The sequence below is a fragment of the Ostrinia furnacalis genome, unplaced genomic scaffold (genome assembly GCF_004193835.3).
Source record: "Ostrinia furnacalis isolate ACB-3 unplaced genomic scaffold, ASM419383v2 OfSCF7336, whole genome shotgun sequence".
In the NCBI taxonomy this organism is placed as follows: domain Eukaryota; kingdom Metazoa; phylum Arthropoda; class Insecta; order Lepidoptera; family Crambidae; genus Ostrinia; species Ostrinia furnacalis.
This window is the reverse complement of record NW_021137575.1, coordinates 800,202-824,221: the sequence shown is the minus strand read 5'-3', so window position 1 is coordinate 824,221 and position 24,020 is coordinate 800,202. Positions and strand designations below refer to the sequence as shown.

The 24,020-nt window shown below is 35.8% G+C and overlaps 3 protein-coding genes and 1 non-coding gene across 8 annotated transcripts in view; 3 read left to right on the top strand and 1 right to left on the bottom strand.

Annotated features, from left to right (window-relative positions):
* Positions 1 to 3,110, top strand: part of Cda5 (Chitin deacetylase-like 5) — a 138,272-nt gene extending 135,162 nt beyond the window's left edge. The window contains exons 13-17 of the mRNA XM_028319821.1: positions 171 to 396; positions 711 to 1,003; positions 1,079 to 1,223; positions 1,314 to 1,512; positions 1,652 to 3,110. Coding sequence (XP_028175622.1) covers positions 171 to 396; positions 711 to 1,003; positions 1,079 to 1,223; positions 1,314 to 1,512; positions 1,652 to 1,810 — 1,022 coding nt within the window. The 3' untranslated portion in view covers positions 1,811 to 3,110. The remainder of the gene's footprint in view (positions 1 to 170; positions 397 to 710; positions 1,004 to 1,078; positions 1,224 to 1,313; positions 1,513 to 1,651) is intronic.
* Positions 3,111 to 3,389: 279 nt separating this feature from the next.
* On the top strand, positions 3,390 to 6,889 carry Ir21a (Ionotropic receptor 21a). The gene is made up of 8 exons (XM_028319860.1): positions 3,390 to 4,127; positions 4,204 to 4,400; positions 4,476 to 4,607; positions 4,734 to 4,895; positions 4,982 to 5,364; positions 5,448 to 5,643; positions 5,762 to 5,960; positions 6,244 to 6,889. Exons 1-8 carry the CDS (start codon positions 3,399 to 3,401, stop codon positions 6,781 to 6,783), a joined length of 2,538 nt encoding a protein of 845 aa, XP_028175661.1. The 5' UTR covers positions 3,390 to 3,398; the 3' UTR covers positions 6,784 to 6,889.
* A 424-nt stretch (positions 6,890 to 7,313) lies between these two features.
* Mef2 (myocyte enhancer factor 2) overlaps positions 7,314 to 24,020 on the bottom strand; it is a 67,409-nt gene continuing 50,702 nt past the window's right edge. The window contains exons 2-9 of one of the 5 annotated variants that reach the window (XM_028319816.1): positions 20,801 to 20,941; positions 18,855 to 18,992; positions 18,128 to 18,193; positions 17,050 to 17,350; positions 16,705 to 16,943; positions 15,480 to 15,604; positions 11,826 to 12,007; positions 7,314 to 11,179 (exon numbers count right to left, since the gene is read on the bottom strand). In XM_028319816.1, coding sequence (XP_028175617.1) covers positions 11,058 to 11,179; positions 11,826 to 12,007; positions 15,480 to 15,604; positions 16,705 to 16,943; positions 17,050 to 17,350; positions 18,128 to 18,193; positions 18,855 to 18,992; positions 20,801 to 20,854 — 1,227 coding nt within the window. In that variant the 5' untranslated portion in view covers positions 20,855 to 20,941 and the 3' untranslated portion in view covers positions 7,314 to 11,057. The remainder of the gene's footprint in view (positions 11,180 to 11,825; positions 12,008 to 15,479; positions 15,605 to 16,704; positions 16,944 to 17,049; positions 17,351 to 18,127; positions 18,194 to 18,854; positions 18,993 to 20,800; positions 20,942 to 24,020) is intronic. The other 4 variants (XM_028319818.1, XM_028319817.1, XM_028319819.1 and 1 more) reach the window with 4 other exon arrangements.
* Positions 13,993 to 14,064, top strand: TRNAH-GUG (transfer RNA histidin (anticodon GUG)). The gene has a single exon. It is a non-coding gene; the product is annotated as a tRNA-His (tRNA).

Genomic DNA, 24,020 nt, shown 5'->3' with positions numbered 1-24,020 from the left:
ATCTATGGATCTGTACTTTCAAGAAAATACTAATGTTTTATTTTATCTCTTTTCTCTTCCTTGCTTCTTCTCATATCCTACCTTTTCTCTTTCTTCCTTTTTCCTGGCACGACTTGAACACGCCCAAAAACCAAACGCACAATCACTATCAACATCCCGCAACAAAACAGGTGACTTATCCGTGGAGACGGTACCGCAAATCGTTCTTCTGACATTCGATGACTCGGTAAACGACTTGAACAAGGGCCTGTACGCGGATCTCTTTGAGAAAGGCCGCGTGAACCCTAACGGTTGTCCCATCTCGGCGACGTTCTATGTGTCGCACGAATGGACTGACTACAGTCAGGTCCAGAATCTGTACTCCGCTGGACACGAGATGGCCTCACACACAGTTTCGTAAGTTTCAACACTGGGATAAAACATTACTGCACACACGTTTTAACGATGCACAAAATATGAGTTTTGACTGAATTTATGACAATTTGACGACTTTATATTCTTTTTTCTTTGTACTCTTTGCGTAAAAGAGATAAGTTTACTATTTTTTCAATCTACTTTTTACTTAATTTCCTAAAAGCTTTGGGGTTAAATTAACATTATTGATACGTTCTTCTTATTGATTTTTTAAACTTCTTACTAACGACACAGTTTTAATACTAATTCTATAATTATTGTGGTGGTAGATACTGATGAAAGAAATACATTTTCAGCCATAGTTTTGGAGAACAGTTCTCCCAAAAGAAATGGAACAGAGAAGTGGGTGGTCAAAGAGAGATTCTCGCTGCATATGGTGGTGTGAAACTAGAGGACGTTAGAGGTATGAGGGCACCTTTCCTCTCAGTCGGAGGCAACAAGATGTTCAAAATGTTGTACGATTCGAACTTCACTTATGACTCGTCGCTGCCGGTTTATGAGAATAGACCCCCGAGCTGGCCTTACACGCTCGACTACAAACTTTTCCATGATTGTATGATTCCTCCATGTCCGACTAAGTCTTATCCAGGTAAGAAAATTACTTGAAGAAGAATGAATAAGATATTTCTCATGTGTTGCCATCTCACACTTAATTGTGTTACAGGAGTTTGGGAAGTGCCTATGGTGATGTGGCAAGATCTGAATGGAGGTCGTTGTTCCATGGGCGACGCTTGCGCTAACCCACCTGATGCTGAAGGCGTATACAAGATGATACTGAAGAACTTTGACAGACATTACACTACCAACAGGTAATGTGAATTTTAAAGCATACTAATATAATGTGACAAAATAAGACGATAGAAAATGTTTCCTAATCTTGAAATCATTGTCCTTTTCAGAGCCCCATTCGGTTTGTACTACCACGCTGCGTGGTTCGTCCAGCCACACCATAAAGAGGGCTTCATCATGTTCTTGGACTTCATCAATAGAATGCAGGACGTTTGGATTGTCACCAACTGGCAAGCCCTGCAGTGGGTTAGAGATCCTACACCTATCTCCAGGATCAACAACTTCCAGCCGTTCCAGTGTAATTACCAGGTAACTCTATGATTTCGATCTTCTATTTCAATTGAGTGTGTAGATTTAAAATTGATTAAACAAGTAAATGTTTTTTCGACAGTCATCTATGAGTTTGTGATGAAATTAGTTGTAAAAAGATTCCTTTATTTGTTTTCAGGACCGGCCAAAGAAATGTAACAACCCTAAAGTGTGCAATCTATGGCACAAATCTGGGGTAAGGTACATGAGAACGTGTCAGCCCTGCCCCGAAGTGTACCCATGGACGGGTAAGACTGGCATCAGGTCTTCACGCATCGACAACGACATCGGCGAATAAGCTTACCCATAGACAATAACAAATACAAATTGTGCAAATGATGATCCTAAAACTGATTAGAATTCAATGGATCAACGTAAACTAATTCACAGTAGAATTGTTTTGTCACCAACTAAAGAGTGCCATTTAGATAATGATGGTCACAAAGCAAGCTTTGACATTCTTGACAGTCTCATTGTAAATTGGTATAACTCTGTCTCGTGCTAAGTCGTCCGCCACGTGATTGTATTGGAAACTGTGATATTAAGTGTTTTCAATCGTCTTGAGTGAAGAATGTGTCAATATTTTTAATTTTATACATGCATGGTTTTATTTTAAGGAATTTTGTGCAATGTTTTTGCGTTTTATGTGTATTTCCTATTTTGTGTTTGGTTTATACCTACCTATTTAACTATATCCCTATGAAATACTCTGATCTGATACACATTTAGATAAGTTTAATTTTTAATATCGTGAAGTGATACTTTATTGTCTAATTTTTCAGCACTTGCAATAGTATTAAAATTTAACACAATCATGTACTTAAATCAGATTACCATTATCGATAATGTTTTAAACAAGAGCCATATTGAATTTTAGAAATTATTTTCTTGTAATCTTGCCAGCTTCGCGGTTGACACTGCCTTTTTATAATTTGTAAATATTATTATGTATTAGTTCANTTAGTTAATTTTAGTTTATAGATATTAGATAAAGTTTACATTGTTCTTTAAAAACAATGATACCAATAAAGTAATCTCATGTGATTTTTCAAATAATTCAATACATAATTTTTGAATCTATACCAAGCTAAAATATTCGTATAGTTATGTAGACGTCTGTTGAAGCATCAAGGTTGATGTAGCACATGTCTACGTGACTTTTTGGTATACAGTTTAATAATGCAATTTAATCCTTTATTTGAGTCATAAATACTTTCTCTTGATAATCTTATTGATGACTCAGCAAGTGAATTTACTACTTAGTTAATTACTCTTTAGCTTAAATCTTTAGTACGCTATAGCTACTAAAGTTATTGGAAGCGCTTGCTACAACTCTATTTAAAATTAATCTAGACATTCACTATTTATAAGTCCTATTATTGTAAATATTAGAATAGTATTTAAAATTGGTAGTTTCACTTTTGTAATGTTTCGTGATTAGACATTTTTTATTTTATTTTTACTCGGACGTGACTATTGGTAAGACCTTCGGCGATGAGTCTCAACTGAACTTTTGTATAATTCTAAAGGAATCTCTATTTATGTACAATGGTTGAAAAATTGTGACCAGTGCTGATAAATAAAATGCTGTAAACGAACTTGTCATTTTTTATTTACCCATAATGGAATAATAAAGTAATTTTGGTAGCTAGTTCTAGTTCAAGGTGATGATAATGAAATTTAATATTAATAGCAAATCCCAGCAATAGACCTTCACGTGAGTCTTGACCGTCGACCATGACTAGGTTTGGTGTGCAGTTGTCATCAAAAATTCAATTTCAATCATAACACCTGCTCTGGCATTTCGTTCACTAAGGTTAGCAAAAGCTTACATAAAAAGCTCATCTTCATCAAGTCAGAACATTAGGGACCGATAGTGTCACAACATGACACGTTTAAAATGTTTGATCGCAAACACTTTTATTTTTGTTTCCTTCGTATTGTGTGAAGATGTTGAATACTATCCATCTCAGGCAGCCTTAAACCGTTATTCAAATATTGCCAAAAGATCTGTAAATGAACCTGAGTTGGAGAAGGGAAAAGTTGCAAATAACATAAAGTGGAGATATTTCAATGAAAACAAAAACGAAACGCAAGAAGTAAAAACTAAAAGAGCGGTGGACCCAATATTTCATGGTCATCCAAAAACCAGAGAGGAGCTATGGAATGAGCGTTTCTTAAACAAAAGTTCAGCATTTGATCAAACACCCTCCTTGATTAAACTTATTCATAATATTACGCTAAGATACTTGAACGATTGCATTCCTGTAATTCTTTACGATAGCCAAATAAAATCACGAGAAAGTTACTTGTTTCAAAATTTACTTAAAGATTTTCCAGTATCTTATGTTCATGGATACATTGACGACAATAACAAATTAAAAGAACCTGAACTACTAATACCAGTTAAGCAGTGTCTTCATTTCATAGTATTTTTGACTGAAGTAAAAAGCAGTGCAAAAGTTTTAGGGAAACAGTCTGAAAGCAAAGTTGTTGTTGTGGCTCGGTCGTCGCAGTGGGCAGTACAAGAATTTTTAGCAAGTTCCTATTCTAGGGTGTTTATCAATTTACTTGTCATTGGTCAAAGCTTTAAAGACGACGATGATAATTCACTGGTAAGTATATCCTGGCCTCAAAATAATACAATAGGTAATTAGAAAGTGATACTAAATCCAGTTCTTCTGCTCTTAGGAAGCACCATACATTCTGTATACACACAAACTGTATACAGATGGACTAGGTGCTAGCCAGCCTAAAGTTTTAAGCTCTTGGACACATGGAAAGTATTCAAGAGACGTTAATTTATTTCCACCGAAAATGACAGAAGGATATGCAGGGCACAGGTTTATAGTTGCCGCTTCTAATCAACCACCTTTTGTTTTTCGGAAGTAAGTTTAAAATGACTCACATAAAAGTTTCAGTAGTAGCTTTAATGACTCCAAAAACTGTATCCCTTATTTCAGAATAAAAACTGATCTCGACGGTGGGAATCCCCGTGTGATTTGGGACGGAATCGAAATGAGGTTACTTCACTTGCTAGCAGAAAGGAATAACTTTTCGATTGAAATCTTGGAACCTCAGGAACCTCATCTGGGGTAATATTTTGAGAAGTTAAACTGTCAGATTTCTGAACTAGTTTCCTTAAGTGTCAGATATTTAACTGAAGATGCGATACAGACTGCCTTGTTATTAGGTTTGAATAAAAATATTTTTGCTACCAGGTCCGGAGATGCAGTCAGCAAAGAAATTGCTATGGGTAGAGCTGACATTGGAGTAGCAGGAATGTATCTGACAGTCGATCGAACCAAATCCATGGATATGTCTTTTTCCCATTCTCAAGATTGCGCCGTGTTTATTACTCTCATGTCTACTGCTTTGCCCCGGTACAGTATTATAATATGAGTGAGTAGTCAATAATATTGTAAATATTTTGGTTAGGATCGATATTAATTAAACCTTAATTTCACAGATATCGGGCAATTTTAGGGCCATTCCATTGGCATGTCTGGGTTGCTCTTACATTCACCTATTTAATCGGCATTTTGCCTTTAGCATTCTCCGACAAACATACTCTTCGACATCTTTTACACAACAGTGGTGAAATAGAAAACATGTTTTGGTACGTCTTCGGAACGTTCACCAATTGTTTCACGTTTGTTGGGAAGAACTCTTGGAGCAAGACTACTAAGATTACCACTCGACTTTTGATCGGTTGGTATTGGATATTCACTATAATAATAACCAGTTGCTATACTGGTTCGATCATTGCATTTGTCACGTTACCCGTTTTCCCTGAAACTGTGGACACTATTGAGCAGTTGATTGCGGGGTTTTACCGCGTCGGGACATTAGGTATGAGATAAATAATAATTATTTAATGGTAATGTATAACAATATACAAATAGATACCTACATTTTTCAAATTCTTTTTCAAGATCGAGGAGGTTGGGAAAGATGGTTCTTCAACTCATCAGATGCAAAAACCAACAAACTTTTCAAGAAATTGGAATTAGTTCCGAATGTAGAGTCGGGAATCAGAAATACGACTAAGGCGTTCTTTTGGCCGTATGCCTTTTTGGGGTCTCAGGCTGAATTAGAATACATTGTTCAGTCAAACTTTACTGCAACAAAGTGAGTATTAGAAAACTGAACGGTAGTAGTATTGGTAGTTGTGTCTTTACCTGTAACCACCCGTGTAGCTATAATAAAATTAATATGAGAAGAAAAAAAAAGTATTTATTTCATTCAGGTCAAAACGCGCCATGCTCCACATTTCTAATGAATGCTTCGTACCATTCGGGGTGTCAATGGGCTTTCCCACCAATTCCTTGTATTCTGCAAAACTGAGTGGAGATTTACGAAGGATGTTTCAGAGTGGTATTGTTGACAAAATTGTTGATGAGGTTCGATGGGAAATGCAGCGCAGTGCTACGGGAAAGCTATTATCAGTAAGTAGTTATTCTGTGGTCTAATCAATATCCAGAGATAGAAGGGAAAAAAAATAACTGATTTTGCGTAGAATGTTACATTCTAAGAATGTACTACACTACACATTCACATTGTTCGGGTAAAGCAATACTTATTTTTACTGCATGCTTAAATTACCAAAATCTTCAAAGTATCGTTTGTCTCTGACATTGAAATTACTTCTTGGTTTTTATACCGAATTAGTAAAGGTCTATTATTACAAGATTGATAGTATTAGAACCATGAAAACATTTTTCATTACAGGCTGGATTAGGATCGCTCAAAATAACTTCCGCTGAAGAAAAAGGTCTGACTTTAGAGGACACCCAAGGCATGTTTCTTCTGCTTGCTGCTGGATTCCTCATGGGTGCTTCAGCACTCGTCTCTGAATGGATGGGAGGCATCACGAGACGATGTCGTATTGGAAGAAAAAAGCCTTCCAGCGCCAATTCTAAAGAAGAACTAATAACCACTCCTGATTTAGAGAGTGAAATTAAAGTCATCTCAGATTGCACTGAGAGTAGACTCAATTTTGATACTAGATGTTCAAGTGCTTGTTCACGAGATACACTTGAAGGTCAAGTTATAAACGTGACTGAAGAAAATATTGTGGTGCATGAGACTTTGGATGCAGCATGGGATTCCAGACGATCTAGTTCGGTGGATTTGGATAGAGAAGTGCAGGAGATATTTGAAAAGGATCTGAGGAGACGAAGAATTGTGACAGGTGACATAGAGGAAGCGGCTGAAGTGAAGAGAGAGCCAACGGCATCGAATGGAGCATTTGGAGACCATCTTAATTAGATTACACCAAGTACAATTTTAGATATTTACAAGTATGCAACTTATGCAAATTATAATAATATAGTTTATTGTGCCTATATTATAGCCACCACAAATTACAATGAAATACTATAATTATTTTATTTTCCTATCTATTCCGCTNAAACCTCATATCAAAATAAACTTTGAGTTTAGCTCTATAAGCCCATATATTTTTTTTTACAAACATTTGCGTAACTAAATGTAGACCCCAAAATAAAATTTCAACTTTGATCGCGTTTTTCTCGAAACTGTGTGCTTACCATGAGTTTACGTTAGATGTGCTCGCTAGCGACTGCGTAAAAAAATGACATTAATTGTATGACATATTGCGCAGCGCCCCTAGCGGCTACTTTTAAGAAACAAAATCTTCATAGAGATTTTTGACGTACTCGCTAGCGAGCACACCTAACGTAAACTCATGGTAGGTACACTGTTCACGTGTTACTTACTGCGTTTATAAATTGTGCGGCATAGATAGGAAGATCTATGAATAAAATTAAACACAGAAATGACATCCAACTCTTTATTATCCTTCGAACAGTCATCAAAATAATTTATAACAATTTTTCTAACACTGTCGATAAACATTAATATTTCATTCAGCCACTGAGATGTTCCATCCATCGTACATAATATTATACACTGGGCATCAACTCTGCCCGACACAGAAACACAGGCGCCGTAAGACCTAAGTTAATGCAATATTTGGCCCGGCCTTATCTTAAAAATAATTATACATTATGACTTAATTCCCAAGAGGCACCCTGACATTGGCACCTCTTGCATTATCAGTAAAAATATCGATAAAATACAACAGATTTTGCATTACTCGTAAAAATCAAACGAAAATATACCTAATACCTACCTAAGCATTTTGTTATTATGTATTGCACAACAGATGTTACGAGAAATTAATATGAAATCGACTTGAGTATTCAATAAGGATATGTATATTTCTATTCTATTTGGGTTGTTCTTAAGCTGTGAATCAATAGCAAAGAGAAGGTCGCGGTACATAATATCTACGGTGATGAAATCATCCGATTTCGAACGTTTTACTTATGACTATAAACTTCCATTAAATGCAATGAATTACTCGTCCTAAAGGTAATAAGTTAACTGAATAATCTTAACCGTTTGCTATTGGAACACAGCAATTAAATACGGGTAAAACATACACAAAAGTAGGTACATCTAAAACAAACCAAGCAAACTCTTTTTACAATAACACACACAACAAGGTTGTGCGTTTAAATAATATAGTTTATTAATTAGAACTCATTCCCGATAGCAATACTCACAACCTCGGAAATAATGCTCCCAATACCAGCTTACGGTTGATATATTTTATACAAGGTAATTCAATATAATAATGTGCATGTGACGAAGATAAAGCATAACACTTATCATGCTTCTATTTAAATAATGCCACATATTCCTTCAAGTACCATCTATTTTTCATTATAGGCTGTGTACGCATAGATGCACAATCATAGATCAATTTTGTGCAAATCATTACGAATATTTTAGATTATAGTACGTATAATAACCGGATTATCAAGTAGTGCATTCGTGATAGGTATATAGGTAACAACAATGTAAGTATGCATTGTAAATAAAAGGCTGAACTTTAAAATATATTGATAAAATTTCAAAAAATCGGATATTTAGTAAACATTCGAAGTAAATTTTAATAGAAGCAGTAAATAACAGATCGCGGCAATTTCAGCGACGTCAAATAGACACGATTGAGCAAGTCCTAAAACGAAGCACACGACGCCAAAGGAACGCTTAGGAACGAACGACCGAAAACTATTTCGAATAACGCAACAGTAGAATTTCAAAATACAAGGATTTTCAACAGTGTATGTAATTATATCACATTAACAATATACCGCCGCAGCCTACAAATGTAGAGCCGCGGCAATGCTAACATTTAAGGTGTACTTACATGATTTCATAGTCCCTAAAATGGGTCAACATTCATTATGATCCGGTATTAAAATATTAATTCATTTACAAACTAATCGTGTACTTATTTTACAATGCGAAAATACATTTTCTTATTCGTTCAGACTTTTGAACTTCAAACGGTAATTCCCTGTACAAATTTTAACAAACATACATCAACATTTTGTTACTGTGATTTGAAGGATTAATCTAATGGATTTTACTTCTATGTTGCAAATTTTGTTTATTCTTATTATTAGATTTATATAGTACAATCACATAGTTATTTTTAAAACAGTTATACTGTTCTCAAAAAGTGATAGGTATAGCGCCAAATCTAGAATCGGTATGACCGTAGATTCGTCTACAATAGTGTGGGTAAATATCGTCAATACATTAAACATTTAATAAGGTAGGTAGTACATCAAGATTCTACGGTCATAACAATTTAACATTTTATTACGACTTAAAATTATCAGGAAGTGAAAGTATACCAAAGCAAAAACTGCTATCATATCAAATTGGTATAAAATGGTACATTTAGGCACTGTGAGTAAGGCATCTACAGTGAGACGATATGAGGGACAGTGGAACTAAACGTAGAGGTGAGTGAGACTATTATGGACTAGCAAAATCTAAACTAACAATGCAAAACAATACAAAATAGATGACAGGTCAGACTACACGGATGAACTGGGGTCAAAAGTGACAGACTACAAAATCACTACAATCCAAAATCATTAGACAACATCATCTAAAAATAGGGCGGATTGTGATATAGTGCTATACCAAAATAGGTACGTCTTTAAATATATTTTTGTAGTGTGCATTAAAGCTGACTTTATTCCATATGTAGACAATACATATTGTTCATCGTTACTAACAACTAGATACATACGTATACTCTAAGTGAAAATAAAATGCAAGAATCTTCAGATCACACTAACAAAATAATAAAATGTACTAACAACAAGCATTATCTTCCTATATCCATTATAGCAACTAGATACACCTGACTTAACAAATACAATACATGTTATGATATTTTAAATTGACTCGACAATTTGGTTTGCAAATGAGAGAATAAAACTTTAATGAGAAACAAAATTGTAAATACGTTCTTTATTTTCAGGGGCACTACAATCAACAGCGAATGAAGAAGACGTGAAACTTGTATACGACAAGTTTCAGTTTTCATACCATTCCAAAATTTCAACTACGTAAAACACGATATGCAAAATTGTACCACTATTGATTGATGTGCCTTCTGAACATTACAACTATATAGAATTACGTAGTGATTTAACAAGCTAAGACATATTGTGATGTCTAAGTGTCTATTGAAAATAATGTGTATTCTTCACTGTTATACCATCAAAAGATACTAAGTGAAAAATATTTTTTATGATCTCTAAATTTTTATACATTATCTGTGTTTCTTTACTTAAGACTGCTTAGAGTGCGAGTGTTATCATAAGAAATTTTAAAGCTTCGTGTGGTACTTTATATAGTCATCTCTAGCTAACATTACCTACTTACATACATAACATTCGTTCTTAACGGGACGTGTATACATATTATTATGTAAATATCATATGCTTTTCATGTATAAATATGTCAATAGATAAAGTAGATTTTACAATACATAGATTTATTATCTTCTGTGATGACACTACGCTTACTAATTTACAAGATTCAAGTTCGGATGTCACACTATTATAATATTTTTAAAATGGCACAAAAAATCTTTTTAAAACACTAACACATAGTCAACAGTTATTTTTTAAGTCATATATCGCACTTCACACTTCATAGAATTTGTTCATCGCGCACTTCTCCGTCCGGCCGGAGTTCACTGATCCCGTAGAGCATACTTCTGCTAAGTCCATAGTCACTAATTTAAATTGACTAACTTTAAGCTAAACAGACAATGGCACGGATTGCACATACAATGATCTATATACAGAGGTTCCAAAAGGTCAGAAGGGTTGCAGCTATCTTAATTTAACATTTAATAGTGTATTCACATGTGCAGATACAATAACATGGTTAATTACGTATAATAGAAGGGTAGTGTAACCAACGAATAGATTTTCCACAAGTTTGTTCGTGTGTGTGAAGTTTAGTCACAGTTCACACGTGCCGTGCCTTGAGCACCGTGTTTGATGCACCTTTCAGACCGTGTTGTTCGAGTGAGCACCATCGAGACCGTTCGGATTGAGGTCGATAGTCATGTGCTCTGGCCGGATTCAGCAGTGCGGGTGGAGGGGCCTCGGGTAGGGACCGAAGGCCTCGTAGCCTAGCTATGTGGCCCAACCCTCGATCCGTTGCCGCTTTGTGTGGGGCTGCTCGTAGTCGAGAGGGACGTTGGAGTGCCGCATGTCTTGCCCGGCCGGCGAGCCCATGTTACTTGACGTCACTGAACCTGGAAGAATATGAGGCTTTTGAGTATAATTATCCTGAAATATCTGAAGAATTTTCAGTACCTAGCTGCTTTATTCGTTTAGTCTACGTCATCATAATATGTATTAAAATATGCAGCCACAGACAAGCGCCATTTCATCTAAAGATATGAAATATCCTCCTCGTGTTAACAGTATTGTTGTGTACCGGCAGTTAGAGGTAAGATAGCCAGTTCCTTTGTGTTTGAGGACTCAGTGTGAAGCTCACTTCCACCTTCGGCCTGATCATCACTTACCATCAGGTGAGATACAGGCCAAGAGCTTCTCCTCGTTGTGGATATTTTTTTTTTAAATAACATCAAAGACAATAATGATAGGTTGCCATTTGCGGCTGTAAATATGCTCTTGGTGCCTCTGACTGAAGAACTGCGTTAGTCAAAGCCTTAATTTATGGTAGTTACTATGAATAGTAATAGGTTAGACTTTTTCTGAAGTATCCAATGGGTGAATTGAATCATGAATTAATTCGTGCAGCGAATCATTTGCAAAATTGGTTACATTAGTTGAAAAGTTACAGTTTTTATACATAGTTCAAAAGCGATGAAAATGTCTGATTATGAGTATGTCCCCAGCTTATTGTCTAATATTAGTATCCAAAAAACCACATACCGCACATACCGTCAATGACACCCGATAGGTGAGCGGGCTGCGGCGCGGGCGCGGGCGGCGGCGCGCGGTGCATGTGATCCGGCGCGCGCGGCGGCGACACCGGCTCCGCTTTGATCTTCACGTTGCTAGGCGACGACGCGGGCGGCGGGGTGCCTCCTCCGCCGAGAACTGGCAAGCTGCTACTGTAACAAGAGGAGAGGACTGTCAATAAAGTACTAAAAGACAATTCATCATCATCATTTCATAGGACGTCCACTGCTGAATATAGGCCTCCCCCAATGACTTCCACATCGCACGGTTGGTAGCGGCCTGCATTCAGATTAGAAAAGACAAGACATCCAAAAGACAATTAGTTTGGTAAGAATCTGAGCGAGCTTGTACAAAGTCAGACTCTCCTGTTCAAAAAATAGGCCCCCATGGGAAGAGTGTATTATAGGCATTTACTGGGAGGATATGTTCTATCCTAGACTGCATCTCACTTATCATAAGGTGTTCGTTCATTCGTTTCAGCCAAATGACGTCCACTGCTGGACAAAGGCCTCCCCCAAGGATTTCCAAAACGAACGATCCAGGCATCTCCCACGACCCTCACCAGATCGTTGGTGAGGTCATCAGATGTGATTGCAATCAAAAACCATCATCGAAGTATCAGCGACTTCAAGAAGAAAATCGAAATATCGTGCTCTTCTATCTTTAATTGATTCTCCTTAAAAGCTCTATCAGTGGACTTATTTATCTACAATTATGGGCTGTAAAAACTGATGTCGTAATCTATGAGTAGTCTGTCATTAGTTGGTACTTCTTATCATATCATTTTTGTGAATATTCGCTAAAAATGGTGGCCAGGATTGATTAATAATGATGTAGTCTTTCTTATTTAAATATCAACTCAACTAAGTACGAGCAAAAAAGCACTAGCGGTATTCAAAACTGAACTATTAGGCCCAGAACAGACGGTGAAAAGCAACTGCAACGAAACTGCAACTGCTAGTTACTTTTGAGTTGCATTTAAGTTTCTGCCATAGCGTCCGTTGACCACCAGACTATATTGATATACCAGTTTCATTCATCAGAATCTTCAGATAGTTGCAGTTTCATTGCAGTTGCGTTTCACCGTCTGTTCTGGGCCTTAATATACCTATATTTTCCTAAATGCAAAAGTTACTATGACCACATGCAAATAAAATCATTATTTATCATCTGTTTAAACAACATAATGATGATAACTTTACGTGATTAAAAGACATTTTATCAGAAAAAAACATTAATTAGGCCCCGACCACTGATATAGTTAATTTATGTAGGCGTTTAATATCTGTTTGTGTCATTGGCAGCTATTCAATTTCTTTTTAATATAATTTATTATAATATTAGTAAGTTAATGAAATTTAATACTTAGGTGCTTAAATAGGTATAATAATATTGTAGGGAAAATTAATTATTGTGCTTAATGTTTATTCTTACTATGCATAAGACCTAGGACTATCCTATTATGTATACATTTTATGGATTCAAATTCCAAAGAAAATTACCGAACGATACTCATATCAATAAGGCTTCTGGATTATAAGTTTTGATAGAGCAAAGTAAGCTATTTTATGGAACTAAAAATTGAACGTATCTTTGAAAGAGTAGGCTAGTATGATTGATTTGAAATCAAATGCAAATTATTTTATAGCGTGTTCCAGATAATATAGCTGTGTCAGTCTCNCTCGCTGTCTCTCCCATGACGTCATGAGTTTCATGGCGTTAGTCACGAAAACTGTTGGCGTAACACAAAGTAGCGATTTTGGCAACTTTCCAGATGAGCTTGGATTTCGTATTGATACAGATCTCATGTTTGTCTTTGGACATTTCGAGATTTGTATAAAAATAAACTGCTGGATACTACGCATTCTTCTACGAATTTACTAATAATGAAAAAAATTACCATTGTTTCTACATTAACTATTCTACTCGCATCAACCGATAATAAAATACTCTTCAACTAAGTCAAGCTATGATTATTTTTTATCAAAAACTACCAGCGAAAGTAACGCCATCTCTGTTTTTCCCGCAAAACTCGTTATTACAAATCGATGGCAGTTACAATCGGCAAGTGAAAGTAAATCAGTACACTACAAGCAAGCGGTAGCTAATTTCAAACGACATCGCAAGTGCTCCGGTAGCCGTGATCGTCTAGTGGTTAGGACCCTACGTTGTGGCCGTAGTAACCCAGGTTCGAATCCTGGTCACGGCAGTGTCATACACTGTCACGGGCGGAGCTATGTTTTTGTTTTTATTTGTAAAAATATTCTTTAAAATTTTGTTGTGATTTTTAAAATAAAAAATACGCAAAGATAGAGATCTGAACATTTTTACACAGTGGTAGCAGAATTTCGTTTCATTATCATACTTAATTTATTTTCTTCATCAGCTCTAGAACAATTAACGGTTGTATTACCTATTCAAAGTTTTTTATCTCCCTAATGCATTTCAGATTAATTACTGCCCGCAAAAAGTCTACAAGCGAAGCGGGTTCTTTATAGTTTTTGCATACACAGTTCAATTTGGGATCATTCGTGCGGAACACTACATTTCCATTGGTCACACTGCTGCCCCGGAAGATCTGAGAGAACCTTGTATTTCTTGCTCTTTTCCCCACAACTACTTATTTACTATAGTATTTTGTAAATTCGAAGAAAAATTATAAGCAGTGGATTTGTAACATTTCAGTACGAGTAGAAGCAAATAGATTTTTTTATTGCAAATAAATTAAAATTGTCTGAAATTTTAGGGGTATAAAAAACCAAGATACTGTCCATTTCCTTCTACTATAGACATTGTCTTAGAAAATCTAAATATTTCTCAATTAAACACTACAAATTCTTAAAATTAATGACGAATATTGTAGGAATTACCACAGCGCGGTAGCGTCCTGAATATTGTTACAATATTTACCTAAATTAGTTTGAGTCATCTAGCCTTTTGTGGCGTCATTGTAGTGGGAATTGTGAGATATAATAACAGACAAAATTCCTTTCGATTACTGCTTATATTCTTTGTTTACTTTTGTTTGTTTACCTACCTATACATATTATAGTTCAATGTTGTTAATGCAACATCTGTGGTCATTGTTTTATTTGTTTTAAAAATTGTATTCATAAATACCGCTATTTTAATGTAATAAAAGCAAGCTAGCTGCATAGATATATTATCTAATTAAACTATATTACCACCACCTTTATTTTACTATCGATAGAAAAATACACTACCTACACCTACATTAAAAATAACCACTAATTCTATGCTAGTTTCTAATTTTGTAAGGAAATTAGTTACCAAACGTGTTATAGAACTGTGACCGAACTGTGATCATGAATAATAAATTAGAGTATTTTTGTACGTAAACTGATATTCTTGTCACCTTTAAAAAACAATATAAATCGTTAAATTTTTAAAAGATTCGATATTGTTTCTTACGGCCACAGTTCTATACTACTCGTATATTCCGCGCCAATACATTTTTTTTAAAGTTAGAGTTGTAAAGTACAAAAATTTGTTGCAAATATCGCCAATATAGTCTGTTTCAATATTGTATATTTTATTGGCGCGTAATATAAATGTTAAAACTAACTAAATCTAAGTAAGAAGGAATAAAAATTGGGCACAGACATGTACCTGTTGTGCTGTAACGTCTGCAGCTGGTGCGCGCCCCATGATAGTCCGATGCCCATATCCGATGACATGCTGAAGTCCTGTGGTCCGAAGTTGCCGATTCCTGAGTAGCTTAGCGGTGTCTGGAATAGATTAATAGACAATATTGAATATAGTTTTTTTTTGATCAACTGTTATCAACTGTATTTTTGCCAGTTAGAGGTGAAGTTTTGGAGATACGATTTTTCATGGTCACGAATAATAGTTTAGATTAAGTATCTTTTAAATAATAATATTTTCAAGTAACTAAATGTGGTTTTGTCTACTGTTTTCTGTATTGTAGACTTATGTCTATTCATGTAGTAAAAAGTATTATGTTTTATTTGGTAAAAACATTTATTTTTATTGTACTCGTATTTAGATAATGATTTTGCTACAAGTCGTTAAATATTTATCTGCTTATAAAACGTTTATTATCAATATAGTTAGCAATTTTTCGTGTATAAGCCAATTGAAAAACAAAATAATAATTAAAGCGTAATCGTTCAGTTTCCGATGACAAACTGCCTCGCTGGTACGTTGACATTTGTGTCAAGTCATTAATGTCGTCTACGACACTCGGATTTTCGAACGCATTTGGACGCCTTCCAGAAAAGAAGCATACCACACAAAATGAGCACACGTACGTTCAGATGAATAGTCGATGTAAGTAACCTAAATTCGAGTCAGGAGGCCATCGTCAACAATCTACTAATGCGCAATGTGCTCCCAAAGACAAGCATCGAATTTCATGTAGGTACCCTTCGGGCAGTATAAGTAGTTTGATAATATTGAAATCGAAAAACGTAGACTTCTTAAAGGAAAACACTATCTAGAATAAAATTACATTTAAGTTGTGCGATTTTATGAATAACTTCTAATCATGTAAACAGAATTCGCAGACCTCATGGCACATCTGCTCCTTTCAGTCGCTGGCAATTAACTAAATTAGGTTGTGATGTGTGTGTGATGGTAGGTAATCACATTCTAAGTATATTTTTATTCAGAAAAGTTTGTCTAGGTACAGACTACAGCTCATGATTGTTCCGTTGATGCAATTAGTGCTATTTGCAACACAAATGTATTGATAGATAGAAGTCTTTACATTGATGCGTTTAACTAATTCAATAACTTTGAAAGGAGACTCAGCAGTTTAGCAGTGGACGTCCTGTGGCTGAAATGATGATGAAGGAAAGATACTCACTTCTCCAGTGTAAGATATATCGTCCTGAGGTGGCGGCATCGAGCTAGGCAGCACGACGCGTAGGTTGTTGTGGCGTGGCGAGTGATGGGGAGGCGGTGCGTGTCCATGTGACTTGTGGGGGTGCCGGTGGGGGGACGGAGCGGGCCCCGGGGACGGGGACGGGGTGCAAGCCGCCCCCAACGGGGATCCTGAGCCTGGGTATCCGTTTGACATCTCGAGCATTCCGCCGCCGGGGTATACTGGAAACGTAGACAAGAAAATCAGTCAATATAATAGTCCTAGTTGGAAAAATTTCTAATTTAGAAAAACTTTGATTGAAAGGACTTAATATTAAAAGATACACACCTGAATCGGTTTCCGAGGATGAAGGTCGTGGGCTGATAGAGGTATGCATTTGTGGACTAGCTTGTAACAGTGATTGATCATAACTTCCGACTGGGACGCTAACTGGCAGGTTGTAGTTGCTGCCCGTCACTCCAACTCCAACTCGGCTGCCGTTCAATTGGTTTCTCTGCATCATCATTTGGAACTCCTCATCGATCTTCGAGTACTTGGCCTCGGTTCGCGGCGTCAGGTTGTATTCCGGCTCCGCTTCGGGGCTGTCCGGTGACATCACTCCGTTCTTATGCTCTTTCTTCGTTAGGGCCTGTAAGTGTCAGCGAAACGAGCTCAGGTGGCTTGACAAGCCAAAATTTAGATACCCCTACAGCCTTATACGCATGCAAACTCGATTTGAGTTAAATATTAAAAAGCACCCTCTCTACACACCATTAGTCTTATCAGTATAACAACATTTTGGCTTTTACTACATTGGTTAAAAGTATGTAGTGGAGGGTCTCAAAATAAAAAGTGCTTTCAATACTACAGTGTATTCTAAATCATTTTTGGGAAACTTTTTAGCGTACATTTGTGTGTAGCGTCGAATGCAATGATGCAACTCTGACTTTACCCTTGTATCGCATCTCAGAGCAGGTAGGCGCAGTTAATTCAAATAAACACAAAAATATTTACAAAACCCATGCTGTACAAGGAAAAAATAACATAAACACTGGGGGTGCCTAGTCATAAACTGTTAGTATAAAAACAGGGTATCTGGTGCTCCGACTTTGTTTTTTCTAACGGGAAATAAACATGCTGGTACCTACTTTATAGGTCTGTGTTTATCTATTTCGTGTATATAGAATGTGCGATACCCCTTACACGGTTTCCTATCGAGATTTTAAATGTTTCTTGGATACAGCGAGAGGTTATTATCAGATAGAAGTACAACATCGATGTATCGAAATACTGAGGAGAGGGTTTTAGTAGATGTATGCATTAGGTTTGTTTGTGAGTAGGAAGCACTCGGTTAATGGGATAAGTCAAGTTTGCTGGACATTGCATTACGATCACGGGCACACAGATGACGCCGTACTTAATGTACCTCGATGATGTTGCGGTTGGTCAGCGACTCGTGCGGCTCGTTGTACTCCGTGTATTTTAAAAGAACCTGAAAAATTATGAGACTTAGCGATTTTCTGTGCATACACATCGATAAAATAACATACATTATTAATAACTTAGCTGTTAGCAATCTATTATTTAGTTATTTGTTTTTCAATCTAGTATTTGTTAAGATTGTATGTCAAGTTCAATGAGTTTGACATTCAAAAATAAAACATTCATCCTGGGTTAACAACAAAATCTAACAAATGCCTACTACATCACGGCATATAAAATTTCATGATTTGACTAAATATGTATGTATGTAAATAAGTAAACGGTTATATAATATATTTTTGTGTTAAGTCGACAAGAAAAGTTTATTCAGGGTAATGTTAGCAATTTAAATGAAACCACAAATATGCAAATCACGAACCATGTTATTGCGATTGCATACGATTGTGCTACGAGTATAGCATACTCTTGAGAGTAGTAACAAGTTTGGTTTATAAGGATTTTATACCCTTTATGTTAATACATTTTACTCCTAAAAGGTTGTTTATAATATCTGTTACATTTTAAAGCAAAGGTATGGTTAACACTTAAGTGAACATGATATCAGTTAAAAAGAAAAAAACCCCTAAAATACAAAACACTACTTTGAAACCGGAATAATCAAAATCAATAGCCTTGCTAGTAGCAAGATACACAAGCAAATTATCATTTACCTTGTCCATATCCGTGCTGGCATATTGGTAGAGTTTGTTGTTGGAGCTGAAGATGATGAGGGCGATCTCACAGTCACAGAGCACGCTCAGTTCATAAGCTTTCTTCATCACTCCGAATTTACGCTTGTTGAACGTAACCTGGAAATTAGAAATTCAAACATTCATCATCAGGTCATTTAGAATCCACTGCAGGAGAAAGATAATTTCAAATTCAAATTCTTTATTGCTCAATGTTAGTATACAAAGGTTCTTACATAATAGACATAGACCCATAACATGAACCCTGCTAGGGTATTGTAATTTGAGGGTTTGGTCTACTCCGCCACGCTTGTCAGATAGGCCAAGAGAATGTTAAATTTTATTTTTGCTGCTAAATTAGACAGTTTGATTGATATCATAACAAATGAATAACGTTTTTTGCGTGACAAATAATGCCTCGTCAACTTAGATCTATGACATCGTCGTTAAACACTATTTTGCATTAAAAATAATTCAGTTGAAGTATATTAAAGTCTATTCATCAATTAAACTACAGGTAACCTAACCAGATGGACAACCAACAGGTTGGTCAGATGGACCCCATTGAAAATAAACGCCATGTCATAATAATATAAATTATGTCTAGTGACTTTTAATGTTTCGTTTATCTTAAAAACAGCAAGCCGCTGATGCAGTATAACTAAATTGAAAAAAATTTAGAGGAGTTCTTTTAGTTGAAAATTGATTTGTCACTCTTATCAATTAAATTAAAATGTCATTCATTTCTAAAAACCTACCTCGTAAATTAAGTACTCGTAAAAGCGTGTTGTTTCAGTTGCATGTGATTGGTATTTCTCTACAATATTAATTATTATTCAAGCACAATTCGAGTACAATGTGTCATCCGTCAGTTTGATATAAAATTTAATGTTCCGCACCACTGGAGTCATTGTGCCGATGCTGTCATATAATAGGCCCATTTTATCCTCATTTAAAACTTTACACAGAGTGACGTTACAATTATTAATTTGAAACAAGAAACATCCTTAATTATGATTGTAAAAAATATTATCCGACGTCATAAATAACAATAATTACAATGATAATTACTAGTGGCAATTAGTTTTCAAAAACAAATACAATAATTATTTTTAATAGTTTGTTTAAAACTAATGAAAGTAATCAAGATGGACGATCAAATAAATTAATTCGTATTACATCGGGTTGTTTCACAACATTGCAGATTTAAACGAGTGAAAGCATAACAGCTAAAATTATTTTGTGAACATAAATAATCGTTTTAACGCATTAGCTTTCAGTTGATGTCAATTTTGAAATTCGTAAACGGAATAGTAAAAGATTCAAAAGTCATAATGTTGAGAGGCAAAGCCTTTGCAAAGTAAATTGACCTTCGCTACTTTCATTTCAACGTCTGTGTCTCCTATTGCTCGACCATTATTCCCTGAAATGTTACGTCCCCCTCTTTAACATAAACTGCGATGGACTTTATGAAGTTCAAAGGGTCTAGTTAAACTGGTCAGGGCATGCAGCATAATTGTATAATTAATAAATTACAACAGGAGCGGTCGTTGTCCTTTGCGATAATGTTTTGCTGGGAGCACGCTGATATGATGCATCTGTTAGGCCAATGTAAGGTCATTTCTCTTAGTAACCTTGCCTTTTGTTAATTTGTTGAAGATAACAGTATGAACATTTGGTTGTTTAATGAGCAAATAAACGTAGTCTATGCATATTGATTTGGTGTTTTTTAAATACTTACCATAGGACGCAAAGATACCATTGTATTGTAGACAGATTTGATTTTGCATAAAAAGGGAAACTTTCACCGAGTTATAAGTACTTCCAACCTTATTTTACAAAATAAACTTCCTCTTTTTATCTTGTTTATGTTTCTTGTTCGTTTTACAACTTTTGTTTTAACGTTGGAGATAAAAAAAGGTACAAACCTGCCGATTCCGCTCGTCCGTGATCCGGGATATTTGTATTTTCTTCCGACCCATAGTGGCAGCAATCTTGGAGGGGGTGAGAGGAGCTGGGGCTAGAACGAAAGTGGCCTATGGGCTACTGCGGACGTCAACAGCTGCTACCTGAAACCAAAAGAAAACAGACTTTAATATCACATATCAAAGCATATTTTACTTTAGTCAAAATACATTGATCCTTCGAGCCGGATATAACAAAGATGATGCACTTTGCAAGTTACAGAAATGTGTGTGAGTGAGGCTCCCTCTGGTGTGAACAAGTTTACATCTTAGGTTCGATAAAGCAAATTTTTATCATAGTCATAGTTGTAACATATCAAAGAACGCAATGAATTATCAGAGACAGAAAAGGGTAACAATAAGCCGCAAACGGGTGTCATTGTAACTTATTCATGTGACGTCGTTTAGCTAAACACGACAATGTTGGACCCAATGTTTGTCCAACTAAACGGCGAGCTAAGAAAAAATGGGGTCGCTTAGGTTGATAGCGGGGTCATTATGTAAATCAATGCGACTTAAGCCTCGCTCCAGGCATTATGGGGCGTAATTGTTGACAGCTATAGCAGTAGCTAAGGCTTAACAACAACTAAATAGCTCCTCGCATCAAAAAATCATACTGTTTTGTTACATGGCAAAGTAATTTCTAAGTGAACGCAACCTAAAATTGCATGAAGTTTCTAGAATAATATGAGAATAACATTATGAATAAAAAGTTCAATCTCTTATCACAGGAAAAGCACAGTTAATAATGTTTCCATAATTTATTAACTCGCGATATAAATGCAAAACTTTAGAATGATGACGTCATTAATTCCGTGGCCAAGTAAAAAACTATTTTATTACGGACTCAGAGCCGTAAATTCTAGCGTTTTAGTGTTGTGCATGCTACGGGTGTGCTTGTGTGTGTAAACAGATGTAGAGCAATGAAAACAGTTGCTTTTGTGTGCGTTGCTTGGGGAGCAAAAGTAGGTTCCCAACTTTTCCTCTCGGTTTGAAAGAAAGTAAAACTGAAACGAATTTACTACTTTACTTGATGAAGTTGCAATTAAGAAGCAACTTCTATAAAGTTAGCCAATGCAGTTATTTTTATCGAAAGATTGTTAGATTTATGGTTTCTTATAAAAATATATTATAATATGTATTAAGTTAATCAGTAAAATTAAGTATAACTAATCTATTCTAAGTACTGTAAAATCCACTGTTTTGAGGCAATACAAAAGATGGGCACAGAGAAGAAGAGTAAAAAAGTTTTTTCTGTCAGCTTCTTTTTCAGCAAAAATGAGTTCCAAGTTCAACATCGTCAGTCAAGTCTCACACTTTTAAATTTTAATAGCTAATAGTTGTGACATTTTTACTGAAGATTGAACCTGAAGACCTGAAAGAATGGTTCCACAAACTCCGGAAATCAAGATGGTCTACCGTATCCTATTTACACTATGTCCTTACTTTTGCGTGTGCCTGTGTGGGTGAGGGTGGGGGTTGGGTCACCGTGTTTGTAGGTGAGCTGTCTGCGTAGCGTTATCACTTCCAGATGATCGTGTTCGCTGGAAAACATTGTAACGATGACATTTTTCTTGAGCTGAATGTTACGAGCTGCTGATTTTACAAGGATTTTGTGTGCTTTTATGTGCATGTTTGCGATGATGGATTTATTGTAGAATCCATAAATATGATAAGATTTTGTGTAAGTAAATTTTATTTTCTACATCTTATAACCTCATAGTAGTCATGTACTTAATTCAGCGATGCTTGAAAATATACTAAGGATTTTCTGTTGTTGCTAAGATGTATTCAAGAAAAATATATCTTCAATTTGATGAAGACTTTTGGAATACGCTCAACATAATTTCTCCCATTTTCTATCTAAAGTATGTGCCTTTACATAGATTCAGATTTGCATTGCAAGTTACATTCTTCATAAGATTTAAAGACCAGTTATCTTACTGCAGCCTATTTACTCTGTGACACAAGCCGGTGTGAGTGAGGCTCCCTCTGGCGTGGGGCGGAGTGCCGGGTCACTGTGTTTGTGGGTGACTGCCGCACTTGCATCTAATGGAGCGTTATCACTCGCAGATAAAATGCTTTAAAGGATTTTTTACATTTTGTCATGTTCTGGCACTTTTTTAACCCATTGACTTAAAGGTAATTTGACCATGTATTTTTGGTAAGTGTATAGACTAGAGAGATAGAACACACTTTATACACCGTACAATACAAGAAAAAGAAAGAAATGTAAAAAAGATACAGCACAATAAGGTCTTTTTGCTACTAATAATTAGATCTTTTAAAAATTCTAATAAGTGAAAGTAAGTAACATTGTCGTTAAGTACTTAGTCATGTTTATGATTTTAGAAGAGACAACAAAAAAAAACTTTTACTCAACTCTTTCTTTCTGAAAAACAATAAACACTATTGAAAAGAGCTTCAGTTAAAAAAGCTTATCATAGAATTGCCAAGTGATTTCAAATTTCAGAGACTGAAAACGGTCTAGTAGAAAAGGTAATGAACTGAAAATTTATTAAAAGGGTTTAAGGCTCTCTCAACAATTCCCTTTACTCACAGCTCATTATTTTTTTTCCTTAAAATGTTAATGCGAGCGTGTAAGCGTGAAGCTGTGTGAAGAAAAAATCTTTCAGGTCGCACGCGAGCTTATGAGCTTTATTATGGAATTGTGCTTTCAAGTAAGCGATTAAACGGGCAATAAATTATACTATGCTTATCTTTATAACGTTAAACTGTATGTGATATGCTCTATCCTCACATTTTATGAACTTGAAAAAGGGACTTGATACTTGAGGTCTTGTTAAGAAATTAAACGTCATCATAATTTCAGCAATTTTTGTCTAAATTACGTTACGTCTGGATAAGCATACATAAATTATTATCATCCCTACAATATTGTGAAATTCGATCTTATAACAAACATATTTTATGCCCATTGCCCACTGCTCACCGAAATGTAGAGCGCAAACCGAGTTTCCCAGGAAAGGTCGTCGCAAAACTTAAAGAGTTTTTTAACAAAGTAACTTATAGTATACTAGTGCCAAAACCCAAGGATCTTTACCAAAGTATCTCACATACAGCCTTCACAATCATGGGCAAAGGCTTTCCTGAAAGCATATCTCCAGCTAGGAGACACCTGACATAGGCGGAGGCGGCGTGGGCGGCCCGCCCGCCCACGCAT